The 22,578-nt window shown below is 46.6% G+C and overlaps 1 protein-coding gene and 1 non-coding gene across 2 annotated transcripts in view; one reads left to right on the top strand and one right to left on the bottom strand.

The window, feature by feature from the left end:
* The window catches only part of LOC103180799 (tetratricopeptide repeat protein 7A), a 71,489-nt gene that overhangs the window by 6,000 nt on the left and 42,911 nt on the right, over positions 1–22,578 (top strand). The window contains exons 2-10 of the mRNA XM_007896842.2: positions 2,876–3,039; positions 4,055–4,223; positions 7,185–7,315; positions 8,131–8,249; positions 10,518–10,596; positions 10,715–10,884; positions 11,589–11,652; positions 12,904–13,041; positions 14,850–14,933. Of these exons, the coding sequence (XP_007895033.1) occupies positions 2,876–3,039; positions 4,055–4,223; positions 7,185–7,315; positions 8,131–8,249; positions 10,518–10,596; positions 10,715–10,884; positions 11,589–11,652; positions 12,904–13,041; positions 14,850–14,933 (1,118 nt within the window). The remainder of the gene's footprint in view (positions 1–2,875; positions 3,040–4,054; positions 4,224–7,184; positions 7,316–8,130; positions 8,250–10,517; positions 10,597–10,714; positions 10,885–11,588; positions 11,653–12,903; positions 13,042–14,849; positions 14,934–22,578) is intronic.
* Positions 19,310–19,382, bottom strand: trnaa-cgc. The gene has a single exon. It is a non-coding gene; the product is annotated as a tRNA-Ala (tRNA).

The raw sequence follows: 22,578 nt of genomic DNA, 5'->3' as shown, positions 1-22,578 counted from the left end.
TGCTTACAAATCATTTTCCGTTCAAAAGAAGAGTTCGGTCAGTTTCCTCGACGCTGCTCCCCTCTCCCGTGGTGGTCTCGGTAGGCCAGTTCCTGAGCCAGGCGGGTCCGCGGCTCTCCCGGGCACTGCTGGTGACTGCACGGCCGGCACGGCTCGTCAGGAGGACTTAGAAGAGCAGACCAGCCACTAGGGGCAGGGATTCTTCGGACTCAGCTCCTACTGACCCTGCAAGCCAAAACCCTAACGGGTAGAGTGGACCCAGCTGGACAAGTAGCAGGAAATCTTAGCCAGACAGTGCTCTCAATGACAAGCTATGGGGTTTTAGCTGGATAGACTCCAGCAGTTACCCCAACGCACACTCTGGGGTCCCCATGCCCGGCTTGGCTCTTACCGACCTGCGCCTGATACTGTCCAGGATTAGGTACGCAGGATGGGCCCCTCCGGGGTGAGTGTGCGCAGTTCATTAAAATAAATATCTGGGATTTTCACGTATGGGTGGGATGCATGGAATTCTCAGTTTGGTCTGGGCACTCTGAAGCAGGGTCGTGGGTTTCTGCACGTGTCAAGACACCTGTCTAACCGTCCCCGGCTCAATTCCCCATCATTAGCTGTGCCGCACGCTGTAGCTAATCGTTCCTGGGTTCATTCCCCCAAACCTGCTCACAGAGGGTTAGAGTCCCGGAGCGCTCAACAGTGGCGGAGCACGACACCGAGTCGAGTGGGGAGAGGGGGAGATGAGCGTAGGCAACGTCGAAGAGGAAGGTCTTCTGGCGCGATCTGGAGATGAGGAGGGAAGGAAGGGGCAAGGTGGAGGGATAGAGGAAGAGGGTTCCAGAGTTTTTTTTGGGGGTGGGGGGGACGGTAGTGGCTGAGAGGGCAAATGAAGGTAAAACACACAACGTTCTCCTTTGATTGATAATAATTTGAAAGTGTCGTTGGGTGGTGGGGGAGGGAAGGGAGGAGGCTACGCAGCCCTGAAGGCCCTCGGGATGACATGTGGTATCCATTATCCCCAGAGTGTGCGATGTTCACATTCTGCAGCTGATTGCAGGCGCTGTGGGAACGGGTTGGTGGCTCTGGCATGCCAGTTCCCATAGTGACTGCAAAGCAAACACTGGTACAGTATATTTAGCCACCGGGGCTCGAGACGCTGCACCTGGGAGCTCTTTAGTTTTGGCCGGTGCCGTCAAGCAGAGGACAGGGAAATAAAGGGCCTTGGAGAAAGGGTCACTGGGTTCTCTGGCGAGTTGAAATGCGGGCGAGGTCGCGGGTTATTTCTCTCGGAGTGTCAGTGTCAGGATGGTGTGGAAAGGAGGGAGGGAGGGAGGGAGGGTAAGGGAGGCAGAGAGAGAGAGAGAGAGAGAGCACGTTTTTGAATTTCCACAATGTTTTTGGATATTTGCGCTGAAATCCCCGAGAGAGTTGCGAAAAATCCTACGCCAGTTCCCATGCATGAGCCGGACGGACTGAGTCTATTCGTGTGTTTATCTGAGGAATGCCGGCATTGAACACGCTTAGAACTGCCGTGATGACCTGTCATATGCGGTCTCATGTCAAGAGGGAGACCAGCCATTCAGTTTTCTCTCTCTCTCCTTCTCCTTCTCTCTCTCTCTCTCTCGCTCTGCAGCGAAGTGAGTGATGAAGCCAGCACGCTCCCAGCAGTAATATCCCCTAAAAAAAAATTATAATTTAGTCACTCAATCCAACGACTGTTTGTGGGGACGCTGCTGTGCGCAATTGGCTGCCGGGTTTCGCCCACAAAACATGCAGTCAATTTACTTTACCCGATTCTGTGAAGCAATTTGAGACGCCTCGAAGACGTGAAAAGGCGCTGTATCATATGCAAGGATTATTATTATCGTTCATTCATTTTATTTACTGGCACATTGGCCGGCAGTTACACTCTCTATTTGTTTGCACATCCTCAGCAGTAAAATGGTTCTCTACTGGACTTCTGACCCTCCACCCAGAAGCCCGAGCTAAAAAGTATACCTACCAACGTGAAATGCTTATCAGACCCTGTTAATGATCAATATTCTGTAACATTTTTGCATATAATTTACACACTTGGAAATCTATAAATGGGGTGACGTTCCCTTACCTGTCTCTAGTACTTGTTGCTGATAGTTATACAATACCGTGTGTAGCAGCTTATTATTATCAGTGAGTGGCAACCCGGTTGTTAATCAATCGGCAGATCGCTTTTCCGGGGTAATAATCCCTTCAAAGTAAATAAATAAACATAATAAATTGGTCACTCAATCCACAAACTGTTTGTGGGGACGCTGCTGCTCACAATCGGCTGCCGCGTTTTGCCCACAAAATATACAGTCGATTCACCTTACAGTGTATTCTGTGAAGCGCTTTGAGACGTCCCGAAGACGTGATAAGGCGCTGTATCAAATGCCAGGATTATTATTATAACACAACCAGGGTTCTGTATGCTTCCTCATCCTCCTCAACATCTCCGTTAACTTTTACTACTCTTATCCCCTTATTCGCCTTCCTCTCTCATCCACCTCCACTGCACTTTCCTGGTCCCAGTTCTATTTGATCCATCACCTCCACTTTGTCTCCTGCAATGGATTCTCCTCCCACATATTCCCTCGCTCTCATCCCCTACAGTGTATCTCAGGTTTGTATCCTCGCCTCCCTCTTTTTCCTCATCTTCACCTACAAATCCCTCCACGCCCTCGCACCTCCCCACCTCTTTTGCGACATCATCTCTTTTCCTTTGTGTTGAACGGCACTTGTTTTTTTTTTGCTATTTGCATCCCTACGTTCAAAGAATTGTTACGTGACGCACTTTTAATCAGCGAGCAGCAGAGTGTTAGGTACTTGTGTCTCTCTTACACTTGTTGTTGATGAAATGCAGATGATTTCGGGAATCTGTTGCTGGCTGAAGCACTCCTGGAGCAGTGCCTGAAGGAGAACATGGGCAAACTGAGAGCCTTCACTCCGCTGGAGGAAAGGAATGAGCCCAAAATGATGGGCGCCAAAAAGCACCTGAGCACGATCTTGAACCGAGGCAAACTGCAGGTGAGTCGATGGCGTGAACTGAGAGTCAAAGGAACAGGCGCCTTCGGGAAACTGGAAGCAGAAACTCTGGAACGCTCTTCCTCTATCCCTCCAGCTTGTCCCTTCCATCCCCATCTTTAGATCAGGCCTGAGGACCCCCCTCTTCGACCGTCACCTCTCCCTCCACCCTCTGTGCAGACATTTCTTTCCATCTTTCTCTTCGATTCCTTTTGTGATCATCTTAAATTTAGCCCTCTCTCATTGCTGAGCTGTTGACCAGTGGGAAATAATCTTTTACCATACTTTTGCTTTTGCTGCGTGCAATTGGCTGCTGCTTTTGGCCCCCAGAATATGCAGTCAATTCGCTTTTCAGTATATTCTGCGGAGCGCTTTGAGGCGTCTCAACGACGTGACAAGGCGCTATATCAAATGCAAGGATTATTATTATTATTACTACTATTGATTTTGCACAGACATCTCATTTTATTTGTTTTCTTCCTCTCTGCTTTTTTTTGAAAAAAATTACAAGCAGTGTGTAAAGGACTTGCTTTTATTCAGGGAATCGCTCCCGATGTCTAGGCCAACAGTCTTCCAGATAAAATCGGCCATTCACGTCATGGCTGTTTGCGAGACGTTATCCAAATTGCACAGTCACGTTAGTAAAATCCGGTGAAGTGCTTTGAGACGACTCACTCTGTGATAGGGCACCATAGAAAATACAAAGGATGTACGGTTGTGGCTAATCGAGAATCCGTCTGCCCGTTCAAGTGAGCGCTAGAAATCCCGTGAAACTATTTGAGAAGAGAATGCCTTTTCTCCCAGTTTCCTCACCATCAACTGTTGTTAGTTGTTAGTTGGTTATTTGTCTCGTGGCTGATTGTGTGATGAACAAGACGCTCTTTTCGCTGACGAACGCACAGTCACTGCAGAAAATAGTAAATGTTCCGCAGGCGCTTCGAAGTGTTGTTGCAGGCACTGTTAAGGAGTGGGAGCTCTGTATTTCACAGCGGTGTTGAGTTTTGCTCTCTTTCCCCAGCACAATCTGATGACCGAGGCCATCCTGACCTTAGCCAAGCTGCACTTTGTAGAGGGCTCCTATCGGGACGCACTCAGCATGTACGCCAGAGCTGGAATGGACGATCTTTCGTTGGAGGAAGAGCCGCTTTATAAGAAGAGACTTTTAGCCGAAGCCTGCGTTATAAAAGGTACGCACTCTGCGCTTTGCTCTTCGCGTGAGCGATGTACTGATGCCCCGATTAGTGCAAAACAGAAACTAAACCCATCTTTTTCTGGTACGTGAAGACAGATAAGGGAACTTTTTTTTTCCAGAGTTATGAATCCTTTGCATATTTTTGGGGTGTATTTGTGCGCGCGTGCGTGTGTGCGTATACGTTTTCGTTTTTGTACGCTGCGTCAGAACGGCCGGAAGCTATAAAACAGGGAAAAAATTGTACAGTGGGGCCCCACATCACAATATTCGAGTGGCATCCGTCTGTAGTCAAATCGGGCTGCAGTGTCCATTTATTTTTTAAATTGCGCGCTCGCGCCTCTGAAGTATCCAGGATCGCAATCTTAATGGGACGGACTGAATCAGCAGCACGAGGTGGGGAGATCTGTTTGAGGTGAGTGCAAGGTTAGAGACCCACGCATGTACTGACCCATTATCCACACTGCGTGTGTCGTATCCTCGTGGGGGGATAGGGTGGGTGATCCCAATTACTGCAGGTATCAGGTCTTCTAGTGTATCCATTTGGAGTCTGCACTGATGGGGTTATTATTTCGCACATGGGGTAACTTGTCTAATTCTACTCCCCTATTTCTTCACTTGTTTGTCAATAGGCCTTTTTTTTTCCCCCCTTGGAACACTGCTCTGCACAGTTGGCCGCCTTGTTTTGCCCACAAAAATACACCATTTTACGATATGTTCTGCGAAGCGTTTTCAGTGGTCCCAACGGCATGATAAGGCGCCACGTCAAATTATTATTAGTATTCCTCTGTAGTCTACGAGGAAGAAGAAGTTACAGCTTTTGCAGAATTTTTAAGATGACAAAAAAGCCAGGGTCACATCTGTCAACGCTCAGAGCAGTTGAGTATCAGCAGGATCTCGTATTTGTTCAATTAATGTAGTTTTTTTTNGTGTGGGTGGGGGAAATAGAAGGGAAAATGATGTGTTCTTCTTTGCTTTTAAAAACCTCACATTTCTTGCCAAATAAAAATCCCTTCCCCTCCCTCCACCTCACCCTCACTTTCTCGTAAATCTTGCTCTCTCTGCCCTCAGCTCTCTGCCCTACCCAGCACTCTTGAGTGGCTGAGTACCAGCGAAACCTGGTGTCTGTTCAATCAATGTCAGAATATTTTGGAGGAGGAAGGAAGAAAGTGGAGCAAAACGGAGGGGAAAATTTATCGCTTGTCCTTTGCTTTTAAAAAGCCACGTCTTTCTGGCCGAATAAAAATCCCTTTCTTCCCTCCTTTTGATAAATCTTGCTTAATCTTGCTCTCTGAACACCGCTTTCTGCTCTCTACAGCATGTTGCACCAATGAGAAACCCTTGCCCTTGCTCCTCCAGTGTGATGAGGCGAGATCCTGAAACGGTACGTACTTCCTCCCCTCAGATCAAATCATCACAGCGTAATTGCTCGGTTGCTTGGGCTTTGCTGTTGTTTACGTATCGGGGAGGTGCTGTCGTTAAAGAGGTGTAGGGGGTGGTTGGGGGTGGGCTTTGCGATCAATGGTGCCTCGCTACCCCTGAATGCTTGCATTAGGGACCTCTACTCCAGTGCCCCGTTATGCTCTCACCTCCTGTATAAATGTTTGTTTATTTGCGTGTGTGGCTTGGAGGAGGGGTGAAAAGTGTTCTACCCCATCACCTGCTGCCATTGGCATCGCTCCTCACTCATCACTCACTCACCAGATTCCATCCTCTCTTTTTTCTTTACGCACCCAGGGACTTTGTTGTGACTTTCAATGGGTTGGACTCCCATTATTCTTTAACTCAAGTAGATAAGTGACTTCTTCTCAGCTTGTTTGTGTGTGCGTGTGCGTGTGCGTGCGTGCGCGTGTGTGTAAGCTCACATGTGAGAGGGGGTTGGCGTTACTCCAAGGGGAAGAGAAAGCTGCCAGTTTTGCTCGTGTGGGGTGTGAGTTGGCGAAAGTGAGAGGTTTTGTGTTTGGCGTAGGGGGTGGGTTGGTGCATTTGTGTGGGTAACGTTAGGAATGGGTGTGCGTGTGAGAGCGAAGGAGGGGGAGGGCGGAGTACTTATGGAGGAGAGTGTGAAGTGTGTGTGTGTGTATATATATATATGTGTTTGTGGGTCAGTAGTGAACCCATTTATAATTCATCCTCGATCCATCCAGTAGAAGCTAAAACACGAGGAAGAAACCACGCGTGTTAAAAAAAACATACATAAACTAAGAAGCCTGGTCTGTGCCACAAGATGGGGCTGTGGCTCCTGTTTCTAAGCTGAGCCCACGAGCAATGTATTTTCCCAAGAGATACATATAATGGATAAAGTATCTGCATATTGAGGCCATGGAACTGACGTTCAGATATTCATAGAATGTTAAAATCAGTTTCTTCAAATGAACTCTTGAGTGTTTATTTCTGTATCCAAGGATTTATTTGGGGGGCGGGGGGAGAGTAGACGATTTCTAGTTCTGTTCTCTTTGAGGTACCAGCTCATGGTCCAGGCCGACCCACCAGTGTGCCATCCTCCGAACTAGAAGCTAAACCGAGGTCTCGTCTGCCTATTCAGGCGGACACTAAAAAATGCCATGGTGCTGCTTGTAAAAGAAAAGGGACCTTCCTTCTGCTGCGCTGACCAACATTAGCCAGTCAAATCGTGGTTGTCGTGGGATTTTTAACATCTTCCTGAAGAACAGGTAGACGGGACTTCGATTTTAATATCTCATTCGCAGAACGACGCCCCTGGCAGTGCAGCATAGCACTGGAGTGTCAACCTAGACTGTGAGATCAAGTCCCTCCATGGAATAAACTGAGCTAAGCTGACCTCTTGCCATGTAACAGGGCTCTGCTTGTCCATGATAAAAGTGCCTTTGGGGCAATTAAGGATTTGTCGCTTAATTTTAATGCATGTCCATGGCTATCTCTCTCCCAATGGGTCAGGTCATATGCGTAGCTTCCTTTAACGGTGATTCCGTTCCCTCAGGCTTGTCTCTCGAACGCCAGACTTCGTCTGTCACCTCGCGGGTTCGTCTGTTCGAGCGGGAGGCAGAGGTCCTCTCTTGCTATGAGAAAGCTGGTGATATTGCCCTGGTCTATCTGCAAGAGGTTGAGCGGGTAAGGAGAACACTGCAGGCCTCTGCCTCCAATGACCAATCGCTATGTTTGGTTGGGGTTGGGGTTGTTGGGGAGGGGTGGGAGAGGGGTTGTACGTCTTCGACCATGCTTTCGGGTGTGTTTCTCCTCCTCAACCCCCTCCCTCAATCCCGCCCTCAGCTCCAGTGCCCAGCCAGAGTTGTCAAGCGCTTTGAGTCGTCCTCCCGACGCGAAAGGTGTTATCTAAGCGTAAATTGTATTGTAAGCACCTAAACGTGTAGAGGAAAGAGCTGAGCATTCGGCACTGGCTAGTAATACGGATTGCTTTACAGCTGCTTTGCAGAATGGGTTTCAATGCGAAGCTGACATACTTTGAATTTATTGTTAGTTGCTGCAGGAATCACTTTGGATAATGGTGCGATGAAATACAAGGACTAACGCATTTCCAGTGGCGCAGACTTCTATCATTTTATGTTTATTTAAATGTTTTGTTCCTCCCTTTCTCCAGCCGCATTGTGCCCCACCCCACACCCCCCAACCACCACACCCCCAATTTATATTTGGTTGTTTCTGTGAGCCGTTTCTCTGTCCCACTCTCCGTTCCCAGACTGGACCCTCCGGTGATTGGCATTTTAATGACGACCGGAAATCGCAGTTGACAGATTGAATTGTACAATCTGAGCTTCGCAAAACTGGGGTTCGCAGTGAATTGGGTGCGTGAACGTTACGAATGAGAGCCAAGCGGGCAAAGCACACGTGCCCGCAATAGTGATCAGGGCTCATGTCCTTGAATTGATCTGAATGTTCACTTAGTTCCCGTTTACTTCTTACTACAGCTCGTTAGCAATACTCACTCTCGCGTTCTCAAGGGGCAAGTGGCTGTTCAGGAGATGGAACTCACCTACTTTCTGGAAGCTGCATTGCAGAGTGCGTTTGTGGCTTACTTCAAGAGAGGGTAAGCCTGCCTGAGACTTGCACTAATTGTCTGTCTTCTAATCGTATTTACAACAGCAACATCGACTGACAATTACAAACACCAGCGAGTTAAGTTTGCATAGTGCCTTTTAACGTAAAAGAAACCCATCGAAGAGCATCGCAGAATGAGAATAATTGGAAATGAAGTGAATATAATAATAATCCTTGCATTTGGTATAGCGCCTTATCACAGCTTCGAGACGTCTCAGAGCGCTCCCCAGGATATACTGTGAAGTGAATCGACCGTATATATTTTGTGGGCGAAACGCAGAATGTACTGTCAGTTCATTTTACAGTATACAGAATTTTGTTCTGCAGGCGAATGGGGCAGCTCATTTGTGTTAAGAGACGTGACACGAACAGCAATCAGACGAGTGGCAGACCAGAAGCTGTTTGGTTTGTGATATTTTTAGTAACTTAGTCGCAAATCCCAAATTCCAGCCAAGAGGAGACTGAGGCCCGGTGAGTAATACGGAGAATCCCTAGAGCCAGTGTTGCCATGTTCCGAAACCCCCGCATTTCTGATATTCCCAAATCAAGAATGTCACGACTAACATTTCGGACACATGAATGTTCCACGTAAGACTCCTGGACTCTGAACAAGCTCAAGGACTGGGTGAGCCAGCTTTACCGATGTGTTTTCTCTTTCTTCCTCTTATCCTCTCTATCCCCCCGACTCCACGATTGCATGGCAGCAATGTAGAAGCTGTTTGAAACCCAATTTACCACTGTGTGCAGCCTGCGACTGATAAGTAAGCCGTTCAGGTTCCAAAAATCAATTTTATTTTCAGGTTGAAGAAACCAGAGGCATTTTGACGGTGTCAGCTTGACTCAATTGGTAGCATTTTTGCCTCTGAATCAGAAAGTACTTAGTCTACATAGTCTAAACTGAAGCATTGTCGGAGGTGCCATCCTTCAGATGTTAACCCGAGGTTCGTCTGCCTGTTCAGGTGGATGGTAAAGATCCCATGGTATTATTCATAAAGAAAAGGTCATTTCTCCCAGTGTCCTGGCCAACAATCCTCCCAGATAAAATTGGTCATTAACTTCACAAATGTTTATGGGAAATTGCTGTGTGCAAATTGGCTGCTACATTCACCTACAAAGTACAGTCATTGCACATTACAATATACCCTGTGAAGTACTTTGAGATGTCCTCCTCCTGAGGTGAAAAGCACTATATGTCAACTGCAAGGTTTCATTTTATTAACCGTCGTGTAATTTTCCAATACAACGTCTCGGGGTTACAGATATAGATCTTTTTTNCAATTTTTTAAAATTTCCATCCTTTAAAATAGACAAGGGATTATCTATTCTTGCAAACACCCTCACTTTTAACTATTCTAAGTGCAGTACAATCCATAGGACAATGCTGTGCTAAATAATGTATGTAATTAAGTAAGTGGTGTAGTTTTAAAGCCTGCAATGCATCTTCAGTTGACATGCAGGTCAATAGCTCTAAACAGGTCGGACAGCAGAATGATGCTGTGTATTCTTTCTACTGCGACTGAAGGAGAATCTAATTTCACTGCAGTTCCATAAATGGAGATGTCAGCGCTGAACAATATACAGAGTCGACCGTTTGGCACCTCATGTGCATTGGCTCATCTGAAAGCAAAGGAGACCAGAGTTTCCATGGTATAACTCTGCCAGACGACTATAGCATTTTTTAAAAATGTTTTAAGTTTCTTCCTTCTTCCCTTCCCTTCCACTAATCTCACGTCAGCACCAGCGGTCCCTAAAGTGCAGCATTCAAACCCCTAGCCCTGTAGGATTCCCTTAAGCCAGCACAAAATGCAAATGGGATGTGTTATTACAGTCTTCACATTTGTATTCAGTGGCTTGGAAGTTGTACATCATGATACATGATGGTATATTCTGGTGCTGTGTCACCTCGGCTCAGTTGGTAGCATTCTCTCGAGTCAAAACATTGTGCATTCATCGCCTCACATTCGGACTTCGGTTTCCCAGTCTAAGATGACGTTCCAGTGCATTGTTGGGAGGTCTGTTCACGTGGACTTCAAAGACCCAATGACTATTTGAATGCAAAGGAAAGTTTCTCTTGGTGTACTGGTCAACAATCCTCCCCCAGATAAACTGATCAGTCACCGACGCCTTGGGACATCCTCCCAACGTGAAAGGCGCTCTACAAATGTAATTTTGTATTGTATTATGGCAGTTTGTGAGACTATCGCTGTGCGCAAACATAGAGTCGTGACAGCAATGTCCAGTCTTGTGTCCCCTACAGGAACATTGTGAAGGGAATGAACCGAATACGAGGGACTCTCCGAGTGGTGGAGACGCGAGCTACACAGAACTTTAGAGTGGTAAGGAATAACAAAACCTTTATTCCTTTTCTGCAGTTGAATCACGGGAGTATTTAGCCCAGACAGATTGGATCACCCTGATGTTAGACCTGATCATTTCTTCTGTTCTGTCTCTTAGACAATAGCAAAGCAGCTGGTGGAGGTCCTTCTGCGCAGTCTGAGTGAGAATAGTTACTGGTCTCCACTTTCAGACCCCCCGGCAGATCTGCTTGGCATCATGGATGATGGACCTTTATCAGGGAAGGGCTTAGCACTACCCAAAGGCCCACAGCTCTACCAAGGGGAGGGGTAAGTGACTACCTTCATGCACAGTTGTTTCAGGGGATTTCTTCCTGTGTAGTTTTGGGTGGAGGTGGATGGTAGGTAGGGAATGGAAGAAGGGTCAAGTTCTGTTCATAAAAGACGTTGCAGAATCACAACAACAGCTTTCACTTATATTAGGGTCCCCCAACTGGTGGCCCACGGGCCGCATATGGCCCCTGGATTGATTCCATGAGTCCCCCACTCCCCTTCATTTCATCTGGCCCACGTCATGTTATATTTCTGGAAGGGAAACACAAAAATCTTGCTTCTGCAGTCCGCAGACGTTTCTCAAATAGGGCACCTGGTCCTCGGCAGCCAAAAGGTTGGACCACCCTGACTAGGTCATATAATGCCTGTTACATTGAAGAATGTCTCAAAACGTGGCCTGTGACACCAAGCAGTGTAAGGTGGGGCAGAGGTAAGGTGTGACTTAAGGTACATGTCAAGGAGTTTTTTGCCCACGTATCTCTAGAGTATCAGGTTAATGGGAGTCCTGAAAATGTCGCTTTTCACATTATGTGTTTGTCAATTGTGCAGGTTTTCCGAGAGGATGTGTTTTAACAGGGAGGAATCTTGCATCGGGATGTTTGTGGTGTCTTGGTTCATGCACATAAAACGGGGGTGGGGGGTGGGGAGGGGGGAGGATCGTGGCGGATTGACCTAATTCAGTACTTGCTTTATTTTTTCAGTCTCTTCTGCCCCCAGGACATTGTGGAAGAGGCACTTCTGCTCCTTTCGATCGCCGAGTCCATGGTAAGCGGAGGCTGAGCGTTCAAAAACAGAATTTACAATTTTTTGCCCCCATAAATTAAATTCACCGCATCCCCCTCCATCATAAAATTCTCATGGGACAGTTCAACATCAAATAAAATCTTTCCGAGAGTGAGAACAGGCACGAGGGACAAATAGTTCCCCTTCTGTGCTGCAAAATATGGTTTCTATGACTCGGTAGTTACTGCAGAAATGATAACTAAATTTTTCCTCCTTCCTCCCTCCCTCCATTGCCCCTCTCCCCCAGCCACCGACCTAGCAATGGGTATTGAGTGTTATTGAAGATGCGTAAGGCTGAGCTGAGACGTCAGGCTAATAGTACTGATAGCAGAATGAACTTGCGCAGGGTCATTGCACGTTTCGCAGCTTGAGAATCATTGAGGATTCATTCTTCATTAAAAATGCATTGCTGGCACAAACTATACAGTCAATTCACTTTGCAGTATATCTCGTGAAGCGCTTTGAGATATATCAAAGGCAAGGATTATTATTATTATTATAATAATACTAAACATTGCTTCTGAAAGTTGTAGGCTGCCCAGATCTCCTTTATGAGAATTGGGTAATAACAGGATTTGGAGCAAACGGAAAGGATTCCAGCAGCTTTGGTGTACACTGTCATGAGCTTAGCCAATTGTATGCTCTACATCGGTCTTATTTAATAATAATAATAATTTGGTTCATTTGGTCCAGCGCCTTATCACATCTTTGAGACGTCTCAAAGCGCTTCACAGAATGTATTCTAAAGTGAGTTTGACTGTATATTTTTTGGGCGAAACGCGGCAGCCAACTGCGCACAGCAGTGTCTCCCAAACAGTCGTGGATTGAGTGACCAATATATTTTTAAGTGATCCGCTAATCGACGAACAACCGGGTTCCTATTTAGGTAATTCTGCGAGGTAAACAGAGGCGTGTGGATAAAGGAAACTTGCCCAACGTTTCGCCCTGCCTGGGAATCGAACCCGGGTTTCTAGCTTGCAAGGCGAGTGCTCTAGCCACTGAGCTACAGCACGCCACTAAAAGTTAGGCTATTTTCCCTGCTGAGAAGAATCCAGGATAACAGCAACCGGGCGCTTATCAACCCAGTTACCATTGTATACAGAAGTCAGTGGCGAGAGTTTCAAACACATTGTAACATTGCTCCTTAAAGAAGGTTGAATGTAATTTTTTTTTTAACCTCTGCATCGGTTCATGCACAGTTTTTTTATTACTTTTCTTAACCCCCCTCGGCAGGCAAACCCAGATGCCGTGATCAGCCGCTCGCCGGAGCAAGGAGACGACCGTTCGATCAGTTTCCAAAACACTTCGGCGTTGTACGATCTCCTGAGCATCACCATGGCCAGGAGGGGCCAATACGGGATGCTCTCCGAGGTACGCACTTGGTTCTGTTGCTCTCGTGTTCAAATCCGTTCACCCTCTGGCACCTCCCTACCTCTCCGACCTCCTCGCTCCCCAATCCACCACCCGGCGCCTCTGCTCGACTGGCACCGGCCTCCTGCTCGACCCTCGCACCCTCCGCTCCATCATCGGAGGTCGGGCTTTCAGCCACTACGTCCCTAAACTCTGGAACACTCGCCCTCAGTCCCTCCGTCTTGCCCCCTCTCTCCCCTTTTTTCAAGTCCCGCTTGAAAACCTTCCTTTTCGACCGTGCTTAAGGTCACCTCTCCCCGCCCCCCCCCCCCCCACCACCACCCCTACCCCAATCCCCCACCGGCTCCGAGTCAGGCTCCGCCACTGTTAAGCGCTCTGAGACGCTTCTCTGCCTGGAGGGCGCTATATAAGCCAAGTTGTTGTTGCATCCTGCTGTTGTGGGTCAGAGCGGAGGAGGGCATGTCCGGGCAATTTCGTTCAGCAGCTCACATGCGAACGTGGACAGCAATGGTGAATTAATAATAATAATAAGAAGAATTTTGCGCTTGATATAGCGCCTTGTTGCATCTTTGAGACGTCTCAAAGCGCTTCACAGAATATACCGTAAAGTGAATTGGCTGTATAGTTTGAAGCAGCAGTCAATTGCACACAGCAGTATCTCACAAACAGTTGTGGGTTGAGTGACCAAATTATTATTATTATTATTTATTTTTGCAGGGATTATTACCCCCGGGGAAAGCAATCCCCCAATCGATTTAACAACCCGGTTCCTACTTACTGCTAGGTTATCAGAGGAGTGTGGAGTAAGGAAACTTACCTAAGATTTCGTCCAGCCGGGGAATCGACCCGGGTCCTCTCCCTTTTGACTGTTTTCAGGTCACGTTAACAATCCCACGACACTGTTTGTAAGAGAAGGGAGTTTCTTCTGGTGTCCTGGCCAGCAATCTTCTGGATTATTGAGTCGTGCGGCTAATTGAGAGGTCTTGCAGATTGCAATCGGCTGCAAAAGAAGATACTAAATAGAATTGCAGAGGATATTACAGGACAGAAACTGGCCAGTTTGTACTCCACGTGAGCTTTCACCCCCCATTAATCATCTCTCCTGTAACCCTCTGTACCCTTTTCTCTCACGAATGCATCAGGTTTCCTCTTAAATACGCTGATGCTTTTTTGCTTTCACACTCTCGTCACCCTCAAGCATCAAGACAAGGGGGTATGAATATAACAGATCAAAAAAAAAAAGGGTATTTTGAAGGAACATAAAAAAGTTTGTGGCTGTCTGATATGTATATCTGTTGTTATTCATTTGCCTGTCATTACTTTCATCCGTTTGAATTGTTTAACCTGCTGTTAATCAGTGCTCTGCCCATGTCGGCTCAGTCAGCAGCAATGGATCAAACGTTGCACAATGAGGCACCACAGTGGTCTTCTCTGATCTTGTCTTCCTGAGTGACTGAGGGCTGACGGAGGACGGTTGCTTCGTAGTGTTGTTTTCTGAGCAAGTCACGTGAAATTTTCTGGTTTTCCTATTTCACGTCATGCCTGCCAGACGACAACAACAACTACTTCCATTGACATAGCGCCCTACATGCTGGGCAGTATCTCGGAACACTGAGTAGCATAGCAGGTTCGCAGACACCATAATAATAATGATAATAATCTTGGCATTTGATATGACGCTTTATCGCTGCTTGGAGACGTCTCAAAGAGCCTCACGGTATATACTGTGAAGTGAATTGACTGTATACGCCTGCTTTCTCTTCCCATCCCAAACCAATTCTCACCACAAATCCTTTTGTCTCCCACAGTGTCTGGAGAGAGCGATGAAGTTTGCGTTCGATGAATTTCACCTGTGGCGCCAGTTGGCATTGTCGCTGGTGGCTTGTGGAAAGGTAAGAGATCCGTTGTGGGCAGCGAGTCCGCATTTTCCCAAAGCGTTCTCTGCTTTATTCCTCTTAATAATAATGATGGGGTGACTATGGAATCAGAGGAGGTAACAAAGGTTCCAACCAAGAGAGATTAATGGGCCAATAACTGTCAAATGAAGTTTAATACTGACAAACACAAGGTGCTACATGTAGCATCCAAGAAATACAAGTATCTGTGAAGTACTCCATAAATAGGATTGAACTTGCTAAGGGGGAAGCTGAAAGAGACTTAGGAATGTTTGTTGACTCATTGCTCACTATGTCCAAAAAATGTGAGGCAGAAATAAATGAGTACCTATTGCAAAATTTATCTATTGCAGGCTATATTGCAAAATTAGTTGAGTTTATATCCCAGATGTCATTCTCAGGCTTTGGTCAGACCACATGTTGAATACTGGTTATAGTTCTGGTCACCAAAACAAAATCTTGAGGTATTGCAGAGGAGAGCAATGAGAATAATCATTCGCTCACAAAATATACAGACAATTCACTTTACAGTATATTCTGTGAAGCGCTTTGAGACGTCTCAAGACATGATAAGGTGCTAAATCAAATGCAAAGATTATGATTAGTATTATTATTAACCCTAGTGTGACGACTAGACAAACTAGGGCTCTTCAGTCTTGGGAGAGGATCCTCAAAGAGGTGTACAAAATGTTAAATGGCATTGAAAACGTAAACCCAGATCAACACTTTAGGATGTACCCTGACTGGTTTGAGTTGTAAAGGGCAACTTCAGGACCGATACCAGCAACTTTTTCTTTTCGCAGAGGGTAACTAATGATAGGTTGCAAGGAAATGTGGTAGTAGGCAGACCAGGGCCCTGGACTCATTTTAAGAAGCAGCTTGATGCAGTGATGGCTGTTCTAGAGGGATGAGATCACTTGGGCTAAAGGGCTTCCTCCATCCAGACCAATCTTATTCTTTTGTATTTCCAAAACTTTCTCATAGGTTGTTGTGTTCCTCGTGATATCTCTGCTGCTTTTCGCCTCGACGATTTAAGTTAATAGAATTTTCTTATTTCCATATTTCCACCCCCACCGCCTTCAATGTTCCTCCCCCACCCTCCCAAGGCCCCTAGTTGTAGCCCCTCTAAAGACCATTGGGTCTTAAAAATTTTAAATCACCCAGAAATAATGATAATAATACTAATAATAATCCATGCATTTGATATGGCGCTTTTCACGTCTCCTAGACGTCTCAATGCGCTTCACAGAATATGCTGTAAAGTGAATTGACTATATTTTGTAGGCAAAATGCAGCAGCCAATTGCGCACAGCAGTGTCCCACAAACAGTCGTGGATTGAAATGACCAAATTATTGTTTTTTTTTCCTGAGGGATTATTATCAGGCGTGTGGAGTAAGGAAACTTTCCCAAGGTTTCGCCTGCCAGGAATCAAACCCAGGTCTCTCGCTTGTGAGGCGAGTGGTCTAACCACTGAGCTACAGGCCACTGAGAATGTGGATAACGGCCTTAATTTGGAAGTTGGGTCTCTGCAGTCATTCACAAAAACTGCTTTCAAATCGAGACTGGATTTAAGAGTTTTACACAATACTACGGCCTGTGATTGAAGTGGGATAAATTTCAGAACAAATCTACGGAAACACTATTTCAGTGAGTGAATAGTAAACCTGTGGAAGAGGCTTCCTGGGTAGACGGTTGAAGCAGGAAATGTTGATTCCTTCAAATACGGATTAGATAATTTTCTTTTAGAAAATAACATTATGGGGTATAGTACATAGGTAGTTCGGGACATATGGAATCCTGTAGCTCAGTGGTTAGAGCACTCGCTTTGCAAGCGAGAGACCTGAGATCAATTCCAGGCAGAGGGCGAAACCTTGGGCAAGTTTCCTTACTCCACACAGAGCCTAATAATAATCCCTCCAAAACAAAACAATAAGAAATCGGTCATTTTCAATCTACGACTGTTTGTGGGACATTGCTGTGCGCAATTGGCTGCCGAGTTCGCCCACAAATATACAGTCAATTCACTTTACAGTGTGTTCTGTGAAGCGCTTTGGGACGTCCTCCCGACGTGAAAAGCGCTATATCAAATGCAAGGATTATTATTATTATTATTATATGTGCATGCGACCACCAGGAAGATGGAAGATGAATTGGATGTACCTCGGTCTTTTTTAGTCTAGCATTTCTTATTTTCTTCTGTTGTTATCCGACATTTTTAAGTTAAAATCTTTTTCAGGCCCAAACAAGGTGAAAGATTGGTGCTCTGAAAGAATTTGGCTGTTTTCTTCTTCTATTCGGGTTTCATGATTTCAAGGTTGCTCTCGAGCTGAAGTGTTGAACCTCGACGGAAGAGAGATGGTCACTGCTGGCAGAGCTTGTCTCAAGATGACTCACTGGGCTGGGGGTGGAGGGGGTCAGGGTAAGCAAAAGTGAAGCTTACCCAGTGATATTGCTGTCATTACCACTTCCGGCATTACCACTTCTCTTGACGTAGAAGCAGGCAGTTCAACTTATTGTATTGCAAGACTTGATGTATGAATAACTAGAGAATAAAAGAGGAAGCAGCAGCTCATAATGCAAGGAATAGTATTATTATTATTATATTGGGGAACTGCATTCTCTGGAAGGACTACTTGTGGTGATAGATGGATGAAGCTTTGGGGAGAGAGAGAAAAAGAGAACGTGCAGTTTTACAGTGCCTGATCACAGAGAAGCATCTCAAGACACTTCTCAAGTCATTTGGCTTGTGTGTGGGTTTGCAAATGCTTTTGTATCTTGTGACGAAGTCAAAGACTTTACTTGGAGGGTTACTAACAACTGGGACAAGTTGCCAGCAAAGATAGTGGAGGCCAGGAAACTGGACTCCTTTTCAAAAAAGAAACAATTTGACGCCAGGATGATACAATTGGATGATAGGATGTTGTCTTCATCTGCTTTGGCATCTCTCCAGTGCGGCTCCTGCATCTGTTCCTCTGCAACCTCCTACCCCTCCACCTGCTTCACGTTCCCTGCCTTGCCCTCCCCACTATCAGCGGTCGGGCCTTCAGCCACTCTGCCCCCACCCTCTGGAACTCCATCCCACCGTCTCTCCGTCTCGCCCCCTCCCTCCCTTGCCTCTTTCAAGACCCGTCTCAAGACCCTCCTCTTCGACCGTATCTTCGGTCACCCTCCTACCCCTACCCTTCCCGCCCACCACCCCCTCCTGATCCCAACCACCAGCTGGGGTGCGGATCCCTGACTGTCCAGCGCCTTGGGACGTCCTCCTGACGTGAAAGGTGCTGTGTAAATGTGATTTGTTGTTGTTGTTGAAAGCCACCAGTCACACAGTGTGTATTGGCTCATACCACTGACTCCACACTGAGGAGATGATAACGTGATTTCCCTGTCTCTTCCCCCCCCCCCCCCCCCCACACACACCCCCACCAACCATCGCACATTAAGGGAGTAATTTAGTGAAGGATTTTCTAGTTATGATGGAGCTTGACCTCATAGCTTAGGACTGATTTTTGTGGGAGCGCTAGTGCTGTCTGTCCTTTAGTACGAGATATGAAACCGAGGAAGGTATTATCTGCTTGTTCTGGTAGATGTTAAACATCCCGTGACACCACTTGGAAAGGAGTTTCTCCTGGTGTGTGAGCCAACAATCCTTCAGATAAATTGAAACGTTCACCACATGGCAGTTTGTTAGGACCTTGCTGGCGCAAATGGCTGCTGGATTGACCCACTTGTCACTGTACTGACAGTAATTACTTTTAAAGTGTTTAGAGATGTTTTGCTGTGACAAGGCACTGTAAAACTGCAAGTTCTTTCCCTCTTTCTCTCTTTTTCTCTCTTTCTCCCTCTCTCTCTCACTCCCCAAAGCTTCATACATCTATCACCACAAGTTGTACTTCCATAGAATGCAGGTCCCCAAGGTAATAATAACCCTTGCGTTTGAAATAGCGCTCTATCTCATCGTCAAAACGTCTCAAAGCGCTTTAGAGGATTTACGGTGATGTGCATCGTCTGTATTTGTAGGTGAACGCAGGAGCCAATTTGCACGCATCGGTGCCCACAAATAGCCGTGAAGCGAATGAACAATTTATCTGGAGTGTCGATGGGAAAAAGCTCCCTTTTCGAATAGCGCCATAAAATAATAATAATAATCCTCGCGTTTGGTAGAACGCTTTTCACATCTTCGAGACGTCTCAAAGCGCTTAACAGAATATACTGCAAAGTGAATTGACTGTATATTTGTGGGCAAAACGCGGCAGCCAATTGCACGCAGCAGCGTCCCACAAACAGTCGCGGATTGAGCAACCAAATTATTCATGTTTTTTTTTCTTGAGGGATTATTATCAGGCGTGTGGAGTAAGGAAACTTGCCCCAGGTTTAGCCCTGCCAGGAATCGAACCCGGGTCTCTCGCTTGCGAGGCGAGCGCTCTTAACCACTGAGCTACAGGACTCCAAAAGCAGAAATCCAGTAATTTTTGTAATAATAATTTTTATAAAGCACGAAAGGCTAGTTGAAAAGCCGTGCGTTGCAGAAAGCAACGCTCCAGAAATTCTACAGCGGCGGTGGTAGAGAGAGCGCGAGAGAGAGGAGGCGAGGTTTCTCGCCTGGTGATTGGCAAGTGATCAATAGTTGAGGTCATCCTTCCAGTGGTTTCCTTGGTAAAGCTTGAAGTGGTTACCAGGTGCCCTGTAATGACGAGCAGACAAGATATCTGAAAAAAAACACACAATACAGGTAGTTCGTAACTGCTGTGCAGAACTGATCAATGGGGAAAAAGTATCGTTCCTACTGTCTTAAAACAGCTTTGAGTGTGTGTGAGAGAGAGAGAGAGAGAGAGAGACAGAGACAGAGAAAGAGGGAGACAAACACACACACACACAAAATCGTTGGTCTGTTCTGTGCAAAATCGCCATGCGGCAAAGGTTGCTGTTGATTATTCTGTGATCTGTGATGGAGGGCTTTTGACTGATCCTCTTCAGACTGTCGCTGAAGTACAAGACCCTCTGTCTCACTTTTCTCCCTCGTCGTGTAATTACGGCTGTCGAGGAGGGTGTTCTCTCAAGGTGGGGATGTCTGTGTTCTGACCAGTCATTCAATGCAGCAGATTCCACTCACTTGTCTCATTACCTCCTTCTATTCTCTCTCTCTCTTTCTCTCTCTCTCTCACACACTCTCTCTCTGTCTCACACACACGCTTTCTCTCTCTCTCTCTCTCTCTCTCTTTGCCCCCACCCACAGTTCTGTGTTCTATTTCCATTTTTAATATTAAAAGCTTATTTGGTTTTCAATTCAATCCTTTTGGTTTGTTAAAGAAAATACTTTGTCTCCCCTGATGGGCTGGTGGACAAAGAAGCAGAATCTGCTGGATTGGCTGATCTAAGCCAGGGCACCTGGTGGTAATAATAATATTAATAGTAATAATAATAATAGTAATAATAATCACCAATTGGTCTCAGCAGCCAGAGGCGCCCCACCCCCTTCATCCCTTACTAAAAGATGTAGAATGTGTGGATGTCTGGTGAGGATTAGGATCAGCTGTGATCAACCACCCCTCTTCCTCAGCTCTGGTCGGATACCTTATCGACACTCACTGCTGCAGTTAATGATGGCCATTTGGCTGAGGTTATGGACTAACTGGGGAACAGTCCTTCGAAGACTGTCGCCTGCTGTCTTGTCCAGTTTTATTTCCAGTTAATACAAGTGTTGTGTGTGTGTGAGAGAGAGAGAGGAGAGCAGTCTGTGTGTTCATGTGTGTGTGCGTGTGCGTGTGTGTGCATGCGTGCACAGTGCCCTGCCTGTGCGTTCTCACTCTCTTAGGCTGTGAAGGAAGGAGCACGATACAAAAGTAATAGAAGTCAGATTTTGCTGTACATTAGCCACACGTTAAATGTAACCGTGAGTGTGTCACAGGCAGGAGCATCTGCCACGGTAACTGATGTCAGTTCAGGGAGACCAAAAAGTCGTGGATATTATCTAAAAGAAGTACCATAATTTCTCTTTAAGACTTTTTAGACACTGTAATGGTATCACGACTTTTTGGTCACCCTGTGTTATCTGTTACCAGCCCCTCCACTCTCTCTCTCTTCCCCCGCCCCAACCGTGAACATCAGTCTTAAAAATACCATCTTCCCACCCAAGCAAGCGTCTCGGGGACTGAGATTCCTGAGCGCTGACCTAATTTCTGTCTTGATTTGCTATGAATTAATGATCTGAGCTCTGCGGCAGCTTTAGAGAGGGATCAGTGGCCAGGATTTTTGTTTTGTGTCACTTAATCAAATCACCCACAGGTTTGCCTTTGAGCATTTGCAGTATGTTTTTTATTTTCTCGCTTTTGTTCCCCGCCAATTTCCAGACACGTCGTTCAGTGAATAGTTGCTCAAGCCAGTGAAGACTCTTTCCCCTTCCCCCTCCTCCCCCTTTCCCCACCACCCCAAATTTAGTGCCCTTTGGCAATACTTATAATAATAATTCTTGCATTTGATTGCATCCCCTGCTCATTAATGCAAGATTGCACGCGTGCATTAATGAGCAGTGGTGTCTGTGTGTGTGTGTGTGTGTGTGTGTGTGGGGAGGACACTGTTCACCACCGCACATTGGGGAGTTGAGTGACAAGTGGGGCCTCCTAACACCTCCACCACTGATTGTATCACAGACCACTCCCGTCTCACCCACCGCAGAAACCCCCCACCCTCCCCCCACCATCCCCCCCACCCCAGCAGACTGACTATCTGCCGTGATCTCGCCGGACATATGGTCCCTTGCCCACGAGAGGGCGATCCGAGCTGCCATTCACCAGCCGCCCACAGCAGACAGTCTGGGCTCGTTTCCAATTACAGGGCTTTCCATTAGCATTTATGTCGCCGAGAGACTTTTTTTGCTTATTGCCATCGCTCGGCCCTGGCACGAGTTTAATTGAATGCCTCTGAATCTCGGGGCGGGTGAGGTCGGGGAGCTGCAGCATTACATAGAATTGGACCGGGGTTGAGGGTAGAATTGGATCGTTTAATGGAGCTGCCTTCTGAACAAACATCTGTGGGCTATAATACTGCTCTGTGTTACGTATGACGAAGGGCTGGTGCTCACAGCATTGCAGCTGCAGAAGGAGCCACATTACATTTTTAAACTTGAAATTCCGCACCTTGGTCGCTTGGAACTTAACCCCGTGAGCGCTGAAATTTCAGTGCATCCAGAACTTAGCAGCCCGCACCCCGTCTTGCACTGAGCTGCCTGTACCACCGCACGCCTATTGTCTCCAGCCTCCTTAGGCTCCACTGATTCCTCGTCCCTGCAGTTTGTTCTGAACTTTAACACCCTCCGTGGCCATACTCCATTCAAATAGGTAAAGGTACCAAGGCCAAGGGCGGATAATTGGAGTTGAGGTACAGATCGGCCCAATACTTATAGAATGGCGGAACAGGTTTGACGGGCTGAATGACCTACTCCTGTTACTATGTTCCTGTGTCCCAGCCTACATCTTCAACCGCCTCAATCCACACTTCCCGCCTACACCCTTTGCTCTGCCAAGCCCTACTTGTTGTTTGTCCTCTGATCCCTCTGTGCTTGCAACCGCTCTGCCTCCACTCTCTGGAATGTCATCCCAATTTACACTGCATTGTTCAGATGGATGTGCAGATTGGTGGGGGGGA

The sequence above is a fragment of the Callorhinchus milii genome, unplaced genomic scaffold (genome assembly GCF_018977255.1).
Source record: "Callorhinchus milii isolate IMCB2004 unplaced genomic scaffold, IMCB_Cmil_1.0 Scaffold3, whole genome shotgun sequence".
Taxonomy (NCBI): domain Eukaryota; kingdom Metazoa; phylum Chordata; class Chondrichthyes; order Chimaeriformes; family Callorhinchidae; genus Callorhinchus; species Callorhinchus milii.
This window is presented reverse-complemented; position numbering and strand designations above follow the sequence as displayed.